General features: G+C 37.2%; 1 protein-coding gene across 3 annotated transcripts in view; it reads right to left on the bottom strand.

Annotated features, from left to right (window-relative positions):
• The window catches only part of ATXN7L1 (ataxin 7 like 1), a 110,792-nt gene that overhangs the window by 21,479 nt on the left and 66,474 nt on the right, over positions 1-22,839 (bottom strand). For all 3 annotated transcript variants that reach the window (XM_031059024.1, XM_005423515.3, XM_031059025.1), the window contains 2 exons: positions 11,335-11,557; positions 3,012-3,295 (listed from right to left, as the gene is read on the bottom strand). In XM_031059024.1, the coding sequence (XP_030914884.1) occupies positions 3,012-3,295; positions 11,335-11,557 (507 nt within the window). The remainder of the gene's footprint in view (positions 1-3,011; positions 3,296-11,334; positions 11,558-22,839) is intronic.

The raw sequence follows: 22,839 nt of genomic DNA, 5'->3' as shown, positions 1-22,839 counted from the left end.
CAGTCTCTGCCATTGACTGAACAACAAAATAATATTGTTTCCCTGAGAAACAGAAAATACTGAACAAACAGGAAACCACTTCTGGCTGAAGCATTTCTGGCTGCTCCAGGGAAATCATGAACATCTAATTGCCAGCTACAGACATGCCTGGTTTGGGCAACACACTACATGTAACTTACCACCTTCTTATCAGTAACAAAAGGCAGCTTCTGCCCACTGTGTTAGGAAATGTGGAGTGTGGCAAGCCCCAGAGCCCTGTGCACAGGCACAGCTTGAGAAAGCTGTTTTTCTGGAATGGATTCCACTTCTTCACTTTGTTCAGCGGACAAAGTGAAGAACATTTGTTTGTTATAACCTCACCAAGAGAAGAGCAAGGGGCAAGACTGAACTGTCAGAAACTTCTGTTTGCAACAGAACAGTTTTTCTTGGTGTACGCTGGGCATCTGCATTTTTTATCATCACCCCAAAGAGAACAAGAACTAAGGAAGATTTAGAAAAAAAAATTTTTTTTTGCAGTTGCTACTAGGAAACACTGATCCACTTATGCTGGGCAGCTACAGACTGTCTTTTGTGATTCCACAAGCTGTTTCCTCTCTCTCAACAAGGACAGTGCTCCTGAAAAGAGGGCAGGTTCATTCATCACACAAACAACCAACAGCTCAGAGCAAAGAAAAAAACCAACTTCTATCACAGTCAGGGAAATGGTGTGAGAGACAGTAGAGGTTGCTAAAAAGGGAAGGAAACAGATGCAAACTGGCCAAACTTCTTAGGGAGTTTCAAAAATTAACGTCTGTACAGCTCTAGGACAGCAGATTTAGGTTTAGAAACCTAAATCCCTTGGCTGCAGTTTCATCCTTTTCATGTGAAATGAATGAAATTATGGGATAACTCAAATAATCATCTCATTGACCTTCCAAGATCTTTTTATCAGCCTTTGCACAGTCCTGTATAATAAAGGAGAGAAATACATCACAGTGACACACAATCTACAGGCAATTCATCTCCAGTGCTCTCAGGACTTCTACGATTTGAATAATCCCTAAATTATTGCATTGCTGCATCTATACTCAATGCAGTAGAAGTAAGACTGAACAGATCACAAATCTGATCATGACAGAGATGCTGTAAAAAAAAGTCTCAGTTCTGTGTATTTGTTAACCATATAAAAGTAAACACGTGCCTCTCCAGGCGCTCAATCAGTCCTGTGCAGAAATTTCCACCGTGTTCCCTAGCCCAGAAGACACTGCAAGTCAGAGCTTAGAGAAAGAACAGTGCCAGAGCCACCTCCACAGTAAAGCCAGCAAGCTGTAGGAAGGCCCTACAGAACTGATTCTCCTTTATGAACACATTTCTGCAAGCACTTGCACAAAAATGTACAAATATCACCCACAGCCCTGCAGTGGTGAGTGGTGAAATGAGGAAAACCACTAACAGCTTAAATTGCTCAAGAAGGAATTTCGAATTGATTAACTTAATTAGTTAAATTTAGCATCTAACCCATTATGGGAAATAATAGGTTAAAAGGAAGCAATATTCTAAATTAACTGTAAAATATAGAGAGTTTTTATTAGAATAATATATTGGATGTTAAAAAGTGAAATGTAAGGGTTAAAGCCTAATCTTAAGCTACCCTCTTATAACATTTTTTCGTGTTGTGAAAAGCTATAAATGAACAATGGTTGTGTTTTCTTATATGCCACCTTCAACTAGTTAAGAAAGCAATCAGTGTACTGAATCCTTTCAGGCAATGGCATTGTTCCATGCCCCACACAGCCCTAGCAAACACCTCACACTGGTCTGAAATCCAGCCAAGGTAGCAGCACCATAGGCTAACTGCCAAATCTGAGAAAATGAACAAAATAAACCTGATATTCAGGCAAAAATAGGACACAGTCATTAACTGGAAATGAAAGCATTTATCTTGTACAACTTATACTGGTTCATAACTAGTGCACATTTAGAAATCACGTGAACTAACTTTGTGCCAAAGCGACGATCTAATGCGGATCATGCTGCCATTAGCAAAATTAGCCTTTCAGTACACACAAGAAGTTCCTGCCCGAGTCACAAAGTACTGCCAGCTGATGAATAGACCCTGCACAGCTTCTTCAGCTGTAAATTTGAGTCAGTTACTTTTGCTTTAAAAAAACATAAAATAAAAACCCTCAAAACACTTTGTTTCCCTTCATTCAGAGCAAAAATCGGTTTTCTGCTTTCAGGGGTAAATTCTCTCCTCGCTGCCCAGCAGCTGACATGGGTCACCTCTAGGGAACTCCACCAAAAATAATTCTTCCTCCCAGTGGACAACAACCTTTCTAACAGAGCCTCTGCCCTCCCACAGTGTGGTGTTCTGTGCTTTGGTGGCAGGTTTGAACAGGGACCCACATCCTCAAAACTACCCTGCCTGAGGCCATCCAGGGTATTTCCCATTTAATGTCATTTTCTCAACTCCACTGTCCTGTTTTCCTGGGTAAGATAAAGATCCTCATGCTAGAAACATTGCCACTCATGGGAATTGCAGGGTGAGAGGGGTGAAAGGAAATTATGGCTTTTAACGCTTCCCCAGCATTTCCCCTATCTCCTTAAGAATTTTCTCATATCTAAAACTAAAAAAGTTGAAAAAAAAATCATGACTTGGAGGATAAACCAATGTCTTAAACCTGTTCAACTTGATCATAACTGAACTAAGGCACATTTTCCTTTGTTGTAAACAGACTCAAGTCCCATAATGGCTTAAAGAAGTTTTCTGCCTTTCTGCTTTAACGAATTTACTTCCTTAAAAATTTATTTGGTCTGTTGACCAGTAATTTCAAGCTAAACAGAATGTGTACTTTAAAAATACTTTACACATGCTAAGAGTGTGAAAGCCTTCATTTTCATACATGCAACCCAGCATCTTACAGCAAAAAAATCAAACCAAACCCAGCATTTTATTAGCTGCATTATGAGCTACAGAAGCATTAACAAGGAAAAACAGACTGCCACGAAAGGCGAACAACAACATCACGTACCTGAAAGTCTTTTGTAAGGCTTGCTACTGCTTTTAGTGCCATTTTGGTGTTTCTTGTCTATTGATGGAGCTACAATTCCTTTGCCGTTCAGAATCTTTTCTGGTGATGGTGGCACTGACTTGGACATCAAACCAGGTTTAACCAAAGTTGGAGCAGGTATGGTGGATGAAGAAGTTGAGGAGGAAGTGATGGTGGTAGTGGTTGCAGAATTCATTTTAACATTGGCACCATCTGCCTTCACTAGGTTAGGAATTTTCTCTAGACTGACTACTGGAACAGGAACACTGCAAGATCAAAGGAAAATATTCATGTCGTATTTTCTGCACCAAAGATTTACAGTTACTTAATCCTTTTCCACAGATACAAAAATTTCAATGCAAGTGACACAACATCTTAAGACCAGACTAAAATGAAATACTTGGTACCAGTATTGATTATTTTTGTTCAATCAAGCATTTACAAAGCCAGGCATCTCTAAAGCCCGGCAATGAAGAGAATCATGAAAATGAACCTTTGTATTTTTTTTAAGATCCAACCCCCTACTATTCATAAGCAAAATCAGTATTTGGAACCAAGCAAAACATACTCCTTACAAATACGGTCTCATGCCTTTAACACAAGCACATACCAGATACGTGTATGCTGTACTAAACTCACCATGATAACAAAGCAGTTTGCTAATAATATTAATATTTTTAAACAAACATAAAAATAATTCATTTGCTCAGATGTGTCTAAATGACATACAAGTTCTGGAAACAAGGAGAAAAGAGATTTTAAGCATAGAAATATTAACAGCTGTCCCTTTAAAAGTATTAAAATCCTTGATGACTTGAGCAATACTACAATGTATTTTAATAAAATCTTAGGGACTTAAAAATAAAGATTTTTAATATAGTTATTAACTTAGTTGGCCCTTTTCAGAGTAAAGTTTGTAGTAACTAACTTACTCTAACTTAACTACCACCATTGCACATTTGTGACACTAATAAATGCTACCTTCTCAATTTGGCAGCAAAACAGATTGAGACAAATTATTTTCAGCTGAAACAGTATTTTAACATTTCTATCTCCATGAGGAAATATCCAGTGATAGCTTTTTATCTACTCAACAACTCCAAAACTGGATATCTTGTGACCACCAGTTAATATATAAATGATATACCCCTCCCTACTAAAACAAACCCAAATAAAAAAATGTAACATCATGCATGTATGGTTAGGGAAATCCCCTCATTCACAGGTCACACAATTTCAGTCTTTTGTATCTGAAAATGGCACCTTTGCTGCACCTTTCTACAGAAGGAATGTTTACAGGTGTGGAGTTTTCACAACCAGAAAAACATGACTTTGAGATGGGACACACTTTGGAAACATCAAAGCAGGGTTCAAGATAACTCAACTCTTGACTTTCCTGGGCTCCTACAAACCTGTGTTTCTATGTAGCTGCTGAAGATGATAAACCTTATTCTAAGGGTATTTTAACATAGGAGAATGTACCAGCATTTATATAAACAATAAGTATACACAACTATGAGGAAGATTTAGACACCAAGACATATTCTGGAGCTGAAATTAAATTATATAAAACTCTTGTCTCCTGTGGTACTATAAGCATAGCAGTTAGTCAGAATACAGATGCAACTGCAGGAATGTGTAGAGCACTGGCCAGTAATTAAGCAAAAAATGTACCTTATAAATCAGAAATGAATGCAAACATGTAGCTATGAAAGGGAGGATTTGATTCCCTCCTTTTTTAAACTGCTCTGAATTTATTAAATGGCAGGCAAAAATTTTACCACCTCAGCAAAGGAATTATTTTGTTTTTGTCCTTAAACAGATGGCAATTACATTATCTGAAAATAGGAGAATTTTACATTAAGTAGTTTTACTATGCATAAACTATATAAAAACATAAGAGCAAATCTTCATGCCCAGTTTCTAAGAACTATTTTAATTCAAAATACTGATATTCAGTGAAAAAAATCAAGTGTATGATCTGGTTTAGTGGCGAAATATAGTCAATAGAAATGGACAGCATTTCTCTGCTTTGCAGTGTTCAGAATCTCAGATCCTGGGGCACATATGGTTGGATCACTGTGATAATGAAAATGCCCAGGGGAGGGAATATTTTTGCTTCATTTTGTTACAGATCAACAAGTCAGCCTTCATTATGCATTTCATTGTAGTGTAGAAGAAAAAATAAAAATACTCCTGATGCCTTAGTTTTAGCTTTCATAGTTTTTAGATTCTGTACTGCCTTAGTGTGTGACTCTGAACTTCATATTATGCAATAGCAAGTTCTCTTCACAGTTCAGTTAGACAAAACAATCCTTTTCCAGCTTGAGAACCATTGCAGCTTCAGGCCCAAAAAGTATAAAAACCAGTGAACTGGGAAGAGCAACCTGGGAGGATGGGAGTGCATAACCTGAAACTGTAATTGGACAATTGACCCCAATATGTAAATGGAACAAAACTTCTAAAAGAGTGAAAACTCATGACCGTTGTCCATCTTGGGTGTAGCCTTTGGCCAGGCTCTTGCACTGCCCAAGGTGTATCCTCTGAAGGGCTTTCAATAAATACCTACATTATTCCTTTAACTCTGCCTAGCCTCTTTAGGCATCACTCCAGTACCTGTGGGTGTAACATTCTATAGGATTTCTGGTACTCTGTAGTAAATTATTTATGATTTCAGAAGCTACAGATTATAATTTCTCTCTCTCTTTTACTGCATTGAACAGTGAGGACCTCTAGTTTAGTCTTAGCATAACATAAGAAGAGTAATTTATTACCAAATGGCAAATTGGAAGGTCCACAGGACCAGTGACTGGAGTAAACTATTAAGGTCTTAAAAATTAAATAAATCACAAATGTTCATATTTATATTTGGTAGTTAGAAAGAATTCTTTTCCCAAACAGAGTTTTTTAGAAAAAGAAAAAAAACAGGTTTTTAGTCTTATTTACTCTATTTTAAAAGGAGTTTTTTAACAATAAGCTTGTTTATATTTTTTTGAAGACAGCTGTTGAAAGGGACAATTAGAAAAGTAACATGCAACAAATATAAAAAGTGAGGAAAAAAAATCTATTCAGTAAAGACTTTTTTTGACAAAAGAAACTCTAGTAAGAATAGCAGTATTTACCTAATAGGCAATAAAAGTTACTACCAAAGCAAACACATCAGAAACATTCATTATTCCTTCTGCACTAAGAAGGAAATAGGATAACTCTCTCCAGTCAGATAAAAATGCTTTTTGATTCCTTCAGTAAGTGCAAAGTGCCAGCTGAAAAATAATGATTGATTTTTTTCTTTTTACATAAGAGAATCTGTATAATGTGACAATGGGTTCCAAAAGAGTTTGAGCAATATTGGGTCTCAGCATATTAATTTTTAATTGAATCTTGGAATCTTAGAGAAGCTAGCTGAGTCCTGCTCTTTCATCCATGCTGAAAACCCAAACCAAAGTGTCTTGGAAGAAATATTAGAAAAGCTAATAAAAATAAACTGATAAACAATATGCTGACATGGTTTTGCTGAGGATCAGATTCTGGCAAACAAATATGGTTTCACTTTTTGATGAAGTTACCAGTTAAGCTGACAAAGATAACTATGAAAATGTTCCAGTTTTCGAAAGGCATTATAAAACACAAATAAAAATGATTTAAAAGCAAATGTTAAACATTATGAAATTGAAATCTAGTTTTTCTGAGATTTATGGTTCATTAGGGGTGTGTTACTAGGGGCATTTTTAGCCATCATTACCAAGTCTGACATGACCAAAAACTTCAATGAACTTGAGAAATCAAGATAAGATTGCTGATGATAACATGTGCTGATGGAATCAGGATTGACAGGAATTAAATAATGAAGAGACAAAGTTATAAAAAGCAGTATGGAGTGTCCGGTAAAGTTCATTAACTCAAAGAGACATTTTAATACCAATGAATGTAAAGTTACACATGAAACAACAAGCTGTTCAGTCTGCAGTGAAATACAGGGAAACAACACACTGGGAAATAGTGACACAAGTATTTAGTGGTCACAATGAATAAGCAATATGAGGTTTTACTGCATTGTTGTGCTTATATCAACAATGGGATATGGCAAGTAAGAAATAGTTTTCACACGTCCCTTGTTTAACTGATACTGGATTATGGCTTCTAGTGTTGCTGACCAGTGGGACAATACCAGTGTTGATGAATTAGAAAGGAACCAGTAAAGGCTCAAAAATGAGGACTACAAAAAGTGCATGGTCATGACAGGCTTTAGAAGCTCATTCTCTTTTCAAATAAGGTAATATTTCCTTCTGTTTTCTCATGCTTTTCTGGGCAGTTGGACTAGATGATCATTGTAGGTCCATTCCAGCATGTAAGAAAAATAACTGTAGTATGTCACAATACTTTTCATACCTGTAGCTCCTTTTACTTCTCTTTTCCTTTCTCTTGGCTTTAAAAAATTATTTCTCCTTCCCATTATGTAATTTTGCTGGGTTTATGTTTTGGTCATTTGTAATTATATTCATTCTAAAAGCTCACCCACTCATTCAACTTTTCAAATTTGTGAGAAAAGAAATTCACAAACATTTAAAAACATAAAACATTGCTCTACTCTACATTGCTGGAACTGCCTCTACAATGTACAAAATGTTTGTGATTTAATGTTAGATTATAGGGGCCAAGTTAACCCTGCTCAGTTTTGCTTCCATGCTACAATAGGAATATCCTTAAATCATAACTATCTTCACTTTCTCAGCCTCAGTATGAACAATGATATCTCCTTATAGAAATAAAGGCCAAGAGATTATTAAAAAATACTTTGAAAAGCGACATTATAAATTTTAAAGGATTGCCCAGAGGTATACCTTTGGGATCCTTTTTCTGTTTAGAGAAAGAGTCAGTTTTCTCTGTGATCATGAAAATCACATAATTTCCATCTCATTTTTTTCATTTTCAGAACTTCTGGCAGGCTAAACTTTGTGGAGGGAGGCCAAGGAAATCTGCTTCAGCTGGTTTCTCAGCACTAGCTTACTTCAACACTTTACCCCAATTTTATGCTGTCCTAGGATCGTGGATAGGTGGAAATGAACATCCTGTAGCATCACAACACCTATATCCACCATGGCAGCACCCAGAAGCTGTGCTGGGGCACAGCAAGTGAAGCAGCATCCTTTAGGAAGGTCAGCAATAAGGAAGATAGCTCCCCTCCTTTGGGCAGGTCAGCAGTGAGGAAAAGAGCTCCTGGCTGCAGGAATTCCTTTTATAAAGGCTAAGCATCTGAGCTATGCTTACTCATTATGATCACTTGCTCATTATTACTGTTATTTCTACCAATTCTTTGACCTTTTCCCCCCAGTTTCTACCCTTCTGCTATACCTCTTACCACCTTCACTGCAAGCTGCAGAAAATGATGGCTTGCATTTATCTTGTGCACAGTGCAGTGGTGCTCCAGCTCTGCTCCATCTCTAAGCACTGCTGTATTAATAGCAACGATGGTAGAGATACAGGGGGAGAAAAATCAGAACTGACAGATATTTCTGGATGATGTATTCACAATAATACTTTATATTCCAACTACAAGAAGGGAGGTATTAAAACAGCAGCTAAAAAATTAAACAGTTCCAGATCTCTTTTATCTGATTATTCCAATCATGATTTTTAAAGCGTTAGCCATGGAGCAACCAGAACCTCTGGAGCACATCTTAGAACAGCACAGGACACGAACAAGAGAAAGAGCTACTTGGTCAATGGCTAAGATGATGTCTCAACCAAAACTATTACAAATTTAACAACAGAAGCTGGATCTACATGAAGGCAGGCAGAGCAACACATCTACTGGGCTATGCTGTTGCAGAAGCTGTTCCCAAAATTCTAATTGTAACAACTAAAATTCAAAGGAGGTGCTGTAAAAAACAATCAGGCAAGCCAAAAAAAGGTTGTTCCAGTCTGAAAAGCAATCACTAAAGTGATATAATTCCTGAAATAAGCTGATTTGACAATTGTCTGGAAGAACTTAGGTCAAATAAATGCTTGGTATGAGATTACAATGTAACAGGCAAAAGCACTGAAGACCTGGAAGCTTCTGAAGATGACAAACCACAACACATTTGGATGCACCATGAATCCTATTTGCATTTTTGAGACAAACGTTTCTGCATCAATTGAGTATTTCTTTCTAAAAGCTAAGACAAGAAATTCTATGCCTTGTGCAGCAGCTGAATGGAAGACAGAAACTTAAAAAAGAATACATTTTATTAATAATTTCACCTTAAATCAGATCTGCTGAATATTTTCTAGTATTCTAAATAAATATTATAATCCTCTAATGGAATAGAACAAACAGTTGTCAGCTCTCAGCTGTCAGCTCCCTATAACCTGTGATGATTAGCAGACAGATTTTATTCTTTAACAAGTCATGTAATCTAAGGCACTTAACACTATATTTTGCAAGAGAATTTTATTGATCTTCACTTCAGACTGTTTGTGATTTGCTATGTGGTAATTACAGTATCTTTAACTATTATATGTCTCATTTTCTCCCAAAACAAAACAAAACAAAACTGCAGTATGATCTCCCAGCACGGCTGCAAGAATGATCTAATTCTTGGTACAACTACTGTCATATTCATTGCCAAACAATCAACAGAGCAGTACAACACTTCTAAATGGTTAAATCTACCTTGTCAATAATCATCAGTAAATATTTAGGATGTTACCAATAAAGGGAAAAGGGATTGGTGGAAATGCTCAATTATTTTGTTCCCTTCCAGCTTTTACTGACTGCCAGAACGACATCTGTTGCCAGAACGGAAGATATTGTTTATAGATTCAGTGAGTCTGCTGAAATGTGGATATGTAAGTTGCTGTCTGTAACATGATGAGAAATAAGTTAATACTCTGAAGTATAATATAAGTCAATAGTTAATACTCTGAAGTCCTTTCTGAATTTCTTTTAATTACACATATAAAAATATGTGTAATTAAACCTCTTGTATAAAATTCCCCGCCAACATTCAGAAGAAAAAGTCCCCATTCAGTCAGTAATATTCGGTTTCAAGTAGTAAATGAGGTACTTACACACAACTGAGACAGAGGCTATTCTGCTATTCTAGTTAACATGTGAGTGTAAAGTCTAACAATCAGATTTCCTATTTTCAGAATTTCATACCATAATTGCTCACAATACTCACTATGCTTGAAAAGGTGGTAGGTCCAGATTTACAGGAAGAATATATTTTTCCAGGGCAAGGTAAATTCTACAGCTAGGCAGAAGCTGCTGTCTTTGAAATCATGCCAACTTGTGCACGTTTCAGGCAGAAACATGAGCTATGCCTTTAACATAATCTGAGCTTATTCTTTGTCTCATGAGTGAATGGTTCGCATTAAATGATTTACTGTTTTAAGGAAGTTGTGTCCAGAAACCCTACCTAAAATCATGACCTTCTTATGCTAGGTATTACATATAAAAGGGAAGGATCTACAAAGTAAGTAGATAAATCTTAAGAAAAAGGAAGTCTCACTATCTCAAATTTACAGACAGAGAACTGAAGCTGAAGAGACCAAGGCGTAACAGAACCAGGAACTCAACCCAGATCTCAAGTCACCAACCTAATGGCCTAATCACAAAGCATCTTTCCTGTAGATAATAAAGACAAAACAGTTTCTTAAGGGATAAAATAGTGACCCAGTTCTGCTGTCATTTTTATTTTTGCAACTCTGCTGCTATCGTCACAGTCACAGGAGGATGGGCACGGCAGTCTCAAAGCCTGTATGTGTACATATATCACAGTAGATGATGTAAGACACCCCCAAAATAGTGATTTTTGCAGCCAGAATTTTCTTGTCATCTTATAAGGCATCAAACATTATCAAAGCACTGAGTGAATGCCAAAAGCAGCTGCTATTGAAGATAATTGACTATAACCAGTAAATTTTCACGAACATCAGTTAAGCCAATATTAAGAACTCTGCAAAAATTATCCTGTTAAACTGCTTAAAAGCATCAGTTCTAAGGGCTGATGGTGTAATGGAAGATGAACCTTACAGATAGCAAAATGGGTCAAAACCTCACTTGCTATATGTATCTTAGAAAAACACATCTGATGGAACATTAAAAAAGTAATTCAGTCCTTCTTGCACTTCCTATATATAATATTTTTTTTCTTCATTAAAAAATATCCCAGTTTCCTCCCTTAGAAATACAGAGGCTTAAACTGTAAACTTAGGTAAAATGAGAATTTGGGTTTTTTTCATGATTGTGATATATATATATATATATATAGATATTCTGAACACCAACATCTTTGGTAACTGTTATTTTGGTACTTACCATGGTTTATCCCGTGACACTTTTGAAGGAAAGACTGTGTGCTGTTTGCTACTGGAGGTAAGTAGATTGTCTTTGGGCGTTTTGAATGGCTTTGAGTTGCTGCTGACAGGGTTATGGCCGCTGATACAGGATTTCGGTTTCATCTGTACTAGGGATGTCCTGGAATTACAGGCTGGAGAAGCTGGAGAAGGGGAAGGTTTACACATTGAACTGTGTCTTCGTTCTGTAACAGAAAAGGAATGAATTTTACAATATGTCATAGGCTAAAATTAAAAACACAAGTTGGGAAAGAGGAAATTGTTCTTCTCTATGCTAGGTACAATGATTTTCATCACTCCAAACCAAAGAACACCAGTTCGTTACTGTTGTGAATGTAATCAAGCTAAATGATAATTACACAAAACCAGCTTCATAAAATGCTCTGAAAAAAGGTAAAAAATAGTAAAATAAATGGCAATAATCTATCAGAAAACCTGTATTTGGTCCCAAGTCTTTCATGCCAAGAAGAAAGGAGAGTACGTAACAGCTAACACAACTCAGTAAAATGCTCTGTGACAGATATGCAATTGCTCCTAAAATGGTTTATGATGAATTCATCTGACCTGGTTATTGGGCAGTTTACTTTATTACTATCTATCTTGTTTCAATTTTAATGAGAAATTATAGGAAAACAACAGGAAGACTGGAAAGTAGTAAAAATTCTACTGCTCCCAGCCCTGCCAGAGAGACAGGCTATGCCTTCTTCACTTGGTTATCTCCAAGCACCATTCAGGGTAAAAGTTTGGGTTTTTTTCCACACAGAGAAAATGGCATGTACAAAAAACCCAGGAAGTTTATGTCTCAGTAACAAGTGCAGCATCTGGAGGTCAGCACTGCCCACACACCAGAGGCCTCTCAAGCACTGCAGAAAAGCAAGGCCTGGCTGATCCCGCACAAGACGGACAGGCTTCAGTGAAATTGTTTTGGTTGGGTCATTATTAGTATCTTTTAAAATATAAATGTCCTATGCCTCGTATTGTTAAGTAAAAAGACTGTTTTGGCCATTCTTTAGTAATTATGTCTTTCTCCAGGGTAGAAGTGCCAGTGCTTGGCCAGCTGGCTGCACCAGTGTGCAGCAAACAACAGGCTTGTGCTGTGAACTTCAGCACAGCTACAACACCCTACAAGAGACAGGAGCTGATCTTTGCTGTAAGATTTTTGAGGGGTGCTGTAAACCTGAACAGTCCTGTTGGCCCCATTTGTGAAGCACCCTTTCCCCAGCCCCAGTGCTCCCCGGCCAAAGGCAGCAGCGGGTGGCATGGACGGGCTGGGGGAAGAGGAATGTTCCGGTCAGCAGGGCCTGGCTCCTTGGCGCTGACTGCAGTCTGCTGGCGCCCAAACACCAAGAGCCTGATCACAGCAGGGATCTGAAATCAGAAAGGTACCCCCAGAACCAACACAGTAAACAAATGTAGCAAGCAGAATGTAAGCATAGGCTGAGTACTTCAGACAAGCTGGAGTTACTCATTCAACATGCAGCAATTTTTCTTTGTCTAAAGCCTTCAGCACTTAACTTGAAGAATCCAAGTGGGTGCTACTCTTTGAGCTTGACCACCATCACACAGTCAACCAAGAGCAGGCTAAGGAAGCACCAGTGACCTGCTACTACATGGGAAGGTTTTGTATTTGCATCATCAACTCTGCAGTCGCTAGTTTGATATTTCAAGGACACCTAAGAAAAATTTTCCCACAGAGAATCAAAACATGACAATTTGTCTGGCATCCTCACAAGTAAAAACTTGCCAGTAGCAGAAGGATTCATCCATGATTAACTTGCAATACGCAAATACCTCAAGAACAAAGAGAAATGCTTAAAAAAAAATCCAAAATGTTTCTATTAGATCTCAAATGACTGAATAAAGACATTTTTTATTTAAGATCAAGCATTTCCATATCTTCACATTCACAGCTTTAATTACCAATGTTAGAATTTCCTCTAGATTCTCCTGCAACTGAAGAGCTAAACAGTCTTAATTTTTTTTCAAATACAAAAGTATCTATCCTTACTCCCAAAATGTCCCCTATCATTTGCCAGCCTTTACCTCACCACACACTTCAGTGTACAGCCTCTGCCTTTAAAACTCCTTTGCAGGATGCAGTGGATTTACATTCATTTCACCTCATATTTGTGGTGACACCTGTGTAAGCTATACATCTGATTCTGAAATGCACAGTTGCATTCACTAACTATTAATTTTATTAATTAATAGTTATTGTTTCAAGATTTACCCATCTTCTCAGCACCTATTTAACAAATTTTAAGTAGGCTAATCAAAATTTGCAACTTTCCCTTTAATTACTGGAGGACTGATGAAAAGGAAATGCTATGCTACCAACAAAATCAAGCTGTATATAAAGTAAAACTTGGGAGAAAACATGTTTTCCACACACATACTATATAAACTTAGGATTAATTACTCCAATTTCCAACACAGCTACTGGTTTTCTTAAATCTGACTGCTTTCTAGGAAACTGTGTCATCAATATGAGTCCTGTGGATATGTTTGGAAATGAAATATATTACTCTTATTAAAATTAATCTTCTGGAAAGATGAATGTTCAAGATACTGATTGGTGGTCATTCTTGTGATCAGAACTGACTGCTATAATTAGCATTTCCTTTTAATTTCTCAAACTCCCCTTTTCCCCCAAAACATGGCTACAGAAAGTCTTCCACCTTTTAGACAGACTGCAATACACATTTGAGGCAGATTTTCTTCAAATTTCTTAGAATGGAAATGGAAACTGTCACCTCTGTAAAGTCCGACAAGAGAAAGAATGTAAATAGCCAGTGCCACACAACCAGAGGTGTTCTGAGACACTGCTTGGAGGGGTAAATCTGTGCATTTCCTCACAAAATTAATGTCACTTCAATGTCAGCAGAAGAAGATGGCAGCAACACCTTGCAGGTATGGCACAGTGGAGAGCTGGAAGAGTAATTCCCTCCAAAGGGGCATAAACTCCCGAGCTGGGCAAGCATGCTTCTTGCAAGAGACATTATTTGACAAAGGTGTGAATTCTCAGACAAATCTCAATGGTGAGGGCATAAATTGTAACTAAATATTGGCGTATATTCCTTCTCAAGAACTATCAAGTTGCCTCTTGATTCTTCATTCCTTACAATGTATATGGTAGTCAATCACCCTTAGACACTGGTAATATGCTTCAGAGAAATAATGGGAATATATGACAAAAAAAGGCTGTCAGCTGTCAGATCAACTGCTTAAACCAGGGTGGTGGTGGCCTCCTCTGTCAAATTGACTTTTGTGGTCAAATCTGTTTTAAACTTTTTTTACTACTTTGTCTGTTTCTATTTTGCATATGTACAAGAAATGACACACAATGTCCAAACCTACTATTATACAGCCCATGCAATAAATTAATGTGTGAATAAAAGACATTTGCACATCAAATAGCTGTGACAAAATTAAATATTCACATACTACCATATTCAGGAGACAATCAGCTATCTGTGTAACACTTTCTATGCTCATTTGTAGTTCATATGTAGACAGATTAGATCAAGTAAAGCAGGTGAACTTGTATTCACACAGCTGTGGACATGGCTGTCCCTATTCACATACACCAGTGATACAGCCAGTGGACATTGATAAAACTAAAGAAGAATGAAAGTTTGTACCCCTAGAAATGATTAAATGCAACATGGCAACTAGAAAACCAGTTATCATCACTGATAAGATACTAACCTAAATTCTGTACACTTTTCAGCAATGCTATGAATACATGCTCCAGTTCAAAAGATAATTTTTCTGATTCATTTAAATACTTCCAAATGAATGCTTAAGTTCCCTGTAAATAACATCACATATTCTGTTTTGTTTCTAAATAGCAGGTGCTGTCAAATCCAAGAGCACAGGAGCACAATCAAAGTTACAATCCTCTTTACCACATTAATTGTTCTGCAACCTCAGCTGTCCCAGCATGGCCACTGTTAGCAAGTGACAAGCAACATGTGACTTCTGCTGTCAAACAGTTAAGGTATTAATGGCATTAATCTCAGAGGAAAGTTTAACACTCTCACTGAATTACCTCACTTTCTATAGAATCAATTTCAGATCAATATCTTTTTCTATTCAGTGGCAAGTGTCCGAAAGCCTGGTGCTCCATATAGTTCTAAGGTGCACGGCAAACTCTGCATCAGAGGCATTGCAAATGATCTTAAACTATTCCAGGAGATTCTCCATGTCCTATGGAAACATGGATATAGTCCAACTTTCTCAGCCAAATCTGAATTGTTTGTAGATGTGAAGTCCTGATGTTGTTGGACTAACAGTCCCTGAATCTCCAGAGCTTCTCTCCTGTGCCCTTATACTCCATTTTTAATCCTCCTTCCTGCCTCCTGCACAATGCAACGCCCTGCCTTTCCCCAAATCTCTGCTGCAGCTGCCAAAGTCCTCTAGGTCTGCCTTTAAAGCTGTAATTCCACTGGATCCTCTCTGATGGGTCACCAGGGAATACTAGCAGCTGTTTTGCAGGAAACGCCACATCTTCTAATCATAAGCAAAAAAAGCAAAGCAATAGAGGGGCAACAGGCTCCAGAGCCACAAGCACAGCGTGTGGGAAAATGAGGCAAAACCACATTCTGAGTAGAAAGTCCCTTTTCAAATTTTTGCCTTGACTCTTATATGCAAGATCAAGCACTCAGCTCACAGCAAACCTTACCATGACACTACAGCAAATATGATGCCCATAAAACATGTCAAACACTGCAGTTTCCTACCAAAAAAGATCTTTATGTGATCCTGAAACTACAGATTATCTCTTATCAGGACTAGAAACAAAAACCCATTTCTTAGTATATCCCACCTGCATCCATATTCTCACCCAACATATGCTACTCAAAATTGATCAAATCAAGTGAAAAGTTTTTGCCCAGTTAGTGCCTTCTCCATCCATATGACAGACAATCACGGAGAAAAAATGTAAGGATATAATTTGAGCATAGAGAAAGATATGTCTTTCATCTTCCAGTGCTTTTTTTTCAGATACTTTAAACAAAAAAGGAAAAAAAAAACCCTTCATGTTGTCAGAAGACAGACACTAAATCTTTGTCAGCACGAGTCATTTTGAAACACTACTCTTGTACAGCATGATCTGACTTCCTGTGTACAAGAGGCCTAAAGTAAAAATCAATTTTAGGTTGACCCATGAATAACTCAGAGACCCAGTGTTATGGATTATAGCTTGGTATTACACTTGCTAAAAACAAACAAGATTTAATTGCTAAAACTCTGAAAGGTAAGAAAGTTATTTACTGCTAGTAAACATTTATAGAATAAAACTCCTTTTTAAGCTTATATTCATCATAATACTTGAGTTCATAGTCCTTTTACTTGGAATAGCATAAAGTAACTGATCCAACTGCCCTTAACACAATATGAATACTGGTACTCCCCATTTACAATATTTAAGAAGATGGTATTGAAATTTAGTATCTCATAGTCTTGTTGATGAAGATGTTACTCATGGTAACTCATACACCACCTAAGCACAAATTACAGTTTTTCTATTTACATTATATCCTGAGGTGCTTTGTTGCACAGCCTTTCACTGTGCAAGGTTGAGCAATATATACTTACAATTTCAATAAACGGTAAATGAAAACTACCACCTTGTACTGATCCCAGTTCAAAGTTTGCAAATGTACTTGGCATTAATCCTAATAAAACCAAAACAGAAAAAACCCCACACATGCCCGAAAAGCAACAGCCAGCAACCAGAAAATGAACAACCTAGACTCTTGCAGAAATGTGTCATCTTGCAGGAACTGGCAGCTGGTTCATAACAAGAATGCATAAACACCTTGTAAGCACTTTCATTTTGCAGCCACAGTCTGAAAAAACACTAGCAAAACCCGGTACGTGAGGTTAAACAAAACTAAAATTGTATTTGATGTTAGCAAACTACAGCATAATGTTGCAAGATTGAAGGATAACTTTACCAGCTTTTTTGACAAAACACTATTCCAAGTCCAGCTGAAAAAGTTTGGAAATAATATCCGCAAACCGTTCCACCCTTCTTGCACTGCGCACTGGAAAGGAAACAGCACAGTCGGTTTCATTTTGATACTTCTTGTAAACTGACAAAGGAAATAAGCTGCCAGCTCCAACCCCCGGACTGATCTGCTGCATAAAACACTGCTCAACAATCACAAGCTTCATTCCAGGTCAAATGACATAATTGGGAAATTATCAAGTGCTAAAATAACCACCGTTCCGCTGGTGTTTATTTACAATAAACACAAGCTTCGCTTTCTGACAGAAACCCACTAAAACCATTCTCCATTTCACAAAGTCTACAAGTGAGTAGGATCAGCAAAATTATGCAAAACATCCTGCTAGAAGAAGAAATGTAAACTGAGCCACTTACAGAGAGGAGCAGGCTGCCAACTTAATCTGATTCTACGACGACTGTAAACATGTACTTTTGGAACGTGAAGCGATTCACATTGCCACAGATGCCGTCAGAGAAACATAGCAGCAGCGTGATTAGGTATTCTGCACACGGGGGAACTCCGGCAGATGACCTGCTGCAGCGAACACACATCTCTGCTCACTCACACCAACTGTTTTGACTACAGGCACTTGTTAAGCACCAAGTTTCGGTCCTACCAGTTGGACACCAGAACTGAACCTGTGCCAAGAACAACACGAGCTGAAAACGGCTGCAGGGCTTTTTTTTTCTTTTTTTCTTTTTTTTTAATAATTGTTGATACAACTCAAGTAACTGCAGAAAGGAACCAAAGTGCAAAATTGAAAGCAGCAAAACCCCCAAAGTGTATATTTAGAAGAGGACACTGAATTTTTAGTTCCTTGATGCAGGAAAGGAGGAGAGTGTTTATGTACAACACAGTAGGATGAACCTGATGTTTTCCTGAAAATTCTTTTATTTATGGAATAACCTGGCATTTGTCAGGATAATTATAAAACACATGAAAAATGATCTCTAGACTATCACTGTTTTACATTTACGTGGCCAAATATCTTAAAAATGGCAAAATTCCATAAAGAGACACACACAGCACTTCCGAGAACACTATTATTCCTCATGGGTAAAAAGCATGAAAACAAAGAAGGGTCAAATGGAACTCCAAAAAATGCTTCAAATAGTGCAATTAATTATCCTGAATGTAAACTGAAGCTTCTGGGTACTTGCTTACTTCTTTCATAAGGATTCTGAGATATAAATATGAAGCTCCAAGGCATCACTGAAGTATCAGACAGACAGAAAAACAACAGAAGTGTGAATACCCTGCCCTGATGACAATGTCAGTCTTCACATAATTGAGCAGGAAGTCCTAGATTTAACTGTAGTGTCAAGGTCTGTTTCTACAGCTATAAAAGGGGATATTAATGATTTAGAGTATTAACTTGATTAAAAAAGGAATTGAAGACTTAAGTAGGAATTCATCATTCCTGTAATGACACAATTCCACACGTGTAACCAGCATTTGCCACCTGACACATTGCTACTGCAGAAAAAATGACAATTTTCAACTCTATATTCCTCAGCTCAGCAAGGCCAAAAATCCCCAGGCAAAAAAGAAGTAACACAGCAAGCGAATCTTGGGTACACACTTGTCTGAGTGACAGCCTACCAAAGAAAAGCAAGGAAAGCTTATGCACAGAAATTTCACATTCTGCTGGAGGAGATGCACAGTTAAGTCCAACATGAAACTAGAGTCTGAGCTAAATACCACCTCAAACCTTGTGTCCAGCACCACAAGAACAGCCCTCACCATCCTTTTGCACTGGTACTTTACTACATGCTGACCCACATTCCCACTATTTTTGTACTCTGAGGATGGAAATGCATTATCAGCCCTAAACTTAGGACAGATATATCAGGTGAAATGCTAAAATATTTCTAGCAATCAAGCCACAGTACTCTCAAAGGTAAATACTGTCAACAAATCAGAATTTTGTGGGTGATTTTACATGTGAAATCTTTTATTTGGCTAAATGTACAAATTTATAAACAAATCATCCATTCTTTTATTCAAACACCTGACTTAAATAATGACACTCCAGACTGTTACAAAATAGAGGAAAATTTAGTATTGTCATTCTCTCATTCTTTGTACTATGTAATAGACCTGTTCCCTCAGGCAGATCTTTCACATTCAAGGTCATCTAATGACACATATTTTTATTCATTTATACTTATGAGGTAAAATATTTCACTCTATCTCTATTTTCCTCTTTACTTATTTCCCTTAACGACATTTACATAACAATAACAAAATAAAGTAATTTATGTACATTGTTGCTTTAAGAAGTAATTAAATGTTTTCCCTCATCTATCATAAACCAGAAATGTTTAATGTTTCTTTAATGTTTTACTTAATCCAAAAATATGTAATGTCATTCCTTTTTACTGTTAAGAAAAGATAAGCCATTGCAGAGTGAGATGGGACTACTGAGGTGGTTTGGAAATAAACCAGCGCTCTATTATGATTCTGAGAAAACAGGCTATCATTTTTAGGTGACATACTCTTCACCTGGCTCTGTGAAAGACAGAACACCAGATTTTATTCAATATCAAGATCACATATCATTATCGCATTTCATCATTCCACACAAATAACTTCTAGAGAAGTAGTAACTTCACTGAAATTAGCCCAAAATAACATCGTTGCAGGACTTGCATATAAGCTGTTGTTTAAACCTTCTGGCTTTTTCTGTGACTTGGGATCCAAATCCAGCACCTGGTGAATCAATGTATTTCTTAACAAGCTTTTTTTTAAGCACAGAAATAATGGATTTTTATTTTCTATAAATTCGCAGGTCTGAATGGTAAATTGCTCCATCTCTGTTACCCCGAGCTTCTCTGTCCCCCAGGAGCCTCATCATTTCATCCTGTATCCACGGCCTTTGTCCCTCTCCCAGGGGATGAGCTCTGTTTGGTCTGCAGGTAGACATGTACCAGCTGTCAGTACAAGCTGCAAATGTGCTACTACCACATGGAATACTGTTCTCTGGGCCACATTATTTAAGCTACCTCCTCACACTTGCTGATTTTCACAAGACTGCTGAAACTTTGGATTTTTGAACCAAATCAGCAAAGAGCTAAAAATTCTCAGACAAAACAGAAAATAGATACAATCACATAAGGTTTATTGCTATTATTATTTTTTTACTAGTAGCATTATTACAATAATTATAATATTATAGGAAATCCAAGCTAAAATCTACATATGATTTGTTTTTACTTGGTTCTCTCTGTTTGCCATTCCTCATAGGTATTCCAAGGCATCAAATTAATTCCCTTGGAATATTCTGACATAATTTCAAAATCCAGGTAACCATACAGAGCTAGGGACACTTGTTTTGTTTTTAAAAATTGAATGAGCCTACATTTAAGTTTCAATTGGCTTTATCAAAACCTGCTACAAAAGCAGCATAACTGTCAGTTCAGAGTATTTCCTCATTCCAGACATTTTAGATAAATCAGTTCACTCATCTTTCAAGCACGTTATTTGACAGAGGTAAGAAAATCTATTATTTAGAATGCTGCATGAATAACCACAAGTGATTACCCCTTAATACACAGCCTCCAAAATGAATGTGGAAAAACAATTCCTGAAGAGGTCACTTGTTCACGTTTCCCTCATTACATACAACAGCTCTTACAAACAAGAAACCAAACTCTTAACCTGCTACAGAAAAAAACTCAAAGAGACAACATGAAAAACATACCCAAATACAAAAGTGGGTTTGTAGGGCATTTTTAATCTGTTCCTCTCCCTTTAAAAAACTCTTTAGTTTACATACAGTTTCTTAATCCTAAAGTTGTTTTTCACTTTAACTTGCATCATTTATGACTTCTAACTGTGCAAACTAAAGAAACTCAGACCTAACTGCACATGAATGAAATAAATGCAAATTAACCTCTGAGAGTCCAAGTGACAACTACTTCCTATTCTGTCTCTTCATGCACCTCTTGACCATTCATCAATGCAATGAACTTCTCATACTACAAATTACTACTTTTAGATAAACTATTTCTCCATTTATAATTTAACAAATTTCCATTCATTGCTTGTGATGAGAGTTTTTTATGTCTACAATATTAAATGTCTGCTATACCTATATATATATATAGATAGATAAGATTTTTTTCTCAGATAGGTATTTGCTCAGTTTTTTTCAAGTTGAGTTTTCCAAAGTTTGTTGAAGCATGATCAGTGTTTCAGGTGCTGTGTGAAGAAAGGCATTTTCCAAGGCCACACAGCCATTAGAGTGCAGATCTTAATTTAAAGCATTCCAAGTTTATTCACCCACTGATGTTGCCTCTGTTTTAGAATAATATGGCAGGAATGACACAGGGAGAAGAGACAGGTGATTTCCAGTGCAACTATTTACCAAGGTGCATGAACTGCTGTGACAGCACAACTGTGCAATTCTGATTCCCTTCTCCCACTTGCAATGCCCTGAATAAACTATCATCCAGTGTGGATGGCTCTAACTTTCCATGGATCTGCTCAGAAGCACATATGTACCATATTAGAAAAACTTTTGGAAAAAAAGACAACTAGGTGCTCACCAGCTGAAGACACAGGATATTTTTCCTAGGAGGCATTCTAATTACTTTCTATAAGCTAATAGAAAAATAATCTTATTAAAGCAAGGCATAAGTCAACTCAGAACAATTCTTGTGAATTTTAACATGGACAGTAAGCAAACAAACCAAGATCATTAGAAGTCCAACTTGAAGCAAGTCCATACAAATGAACCGGTTTTACCTGAAGACATTTATCTATTATATAAGTAAAAGGATGTCTCTGAGAAGCAGCATGCAATAAGCATCTTTCCAAGGTATCAAATGTTTCATGTGTGTCAGTCATTTTTGGTTTAAACCCCAAGAGTCAATTGGAGCATATGTAAAACATTAGGATGATTATTTCCTACTAGGACTTAGCTGGCTTTTTATAGTGCTAGAACCTGGTTTCACCATGCTTGGTGTAACATTTCACTTCAGGTGGGAAGATATGAATAGGACATATGTTTGCCAAGACATGAGAGTAACCCTTGGTCAGCCAAGAAATGACTACAGAGAGTAAGCTTGGAAGCTAAGAGGAAGAAGAGAAAACAATTTTAAGACAAGGATTTCAAAGTGGGTTATTTATAGAGTCAACACTCAATTATCCATGGTCAGATTATCTGTACCAGAGATGCAGAAACAAATCAGCTCCAGCTGGGCTCATTAGCAGAGGTGCAGCTCAGTGCAAATGTCCTTACACTTCTAGGGACATTGTGGGTTTAAAAATTACACAGCATCTTTTTTTCAGCATAACAGTGAAGTCCTTTTTACAATCTAAAGTGAGTCACTTCAGCTGCTTCTGTATAGCATTCCAAAGGCAAGAGCACTGGGGAAAATGGCAAAGACTTCAGACAAAGCCACTGCCTGGCAGTGTTACCCCCATGCTCTGGGTCCCAAGAAACT

This window comes from Geospiza fortis, unplaced genomic scaffold (genome assembly GCF_000277835.1).
Source record: "Geospiza fortis unplaced genomic scaffold, GeoFor_1.0 scaffold424, whole genome shotgun sequence".
In the NCBI taxonomy this organism is placed as follows: domain Eukaryota; kingdom Metazoa; phylum Chordata; class Aves; order Passeriformes; family Thraupidae; genus Geospiza; species Geospiza fortis.
The sequence above is the reverse complement of the archived record's forward strand: the minus strand, read 5'-3'. Positions and strand labels throughout refer to the sequence as shown.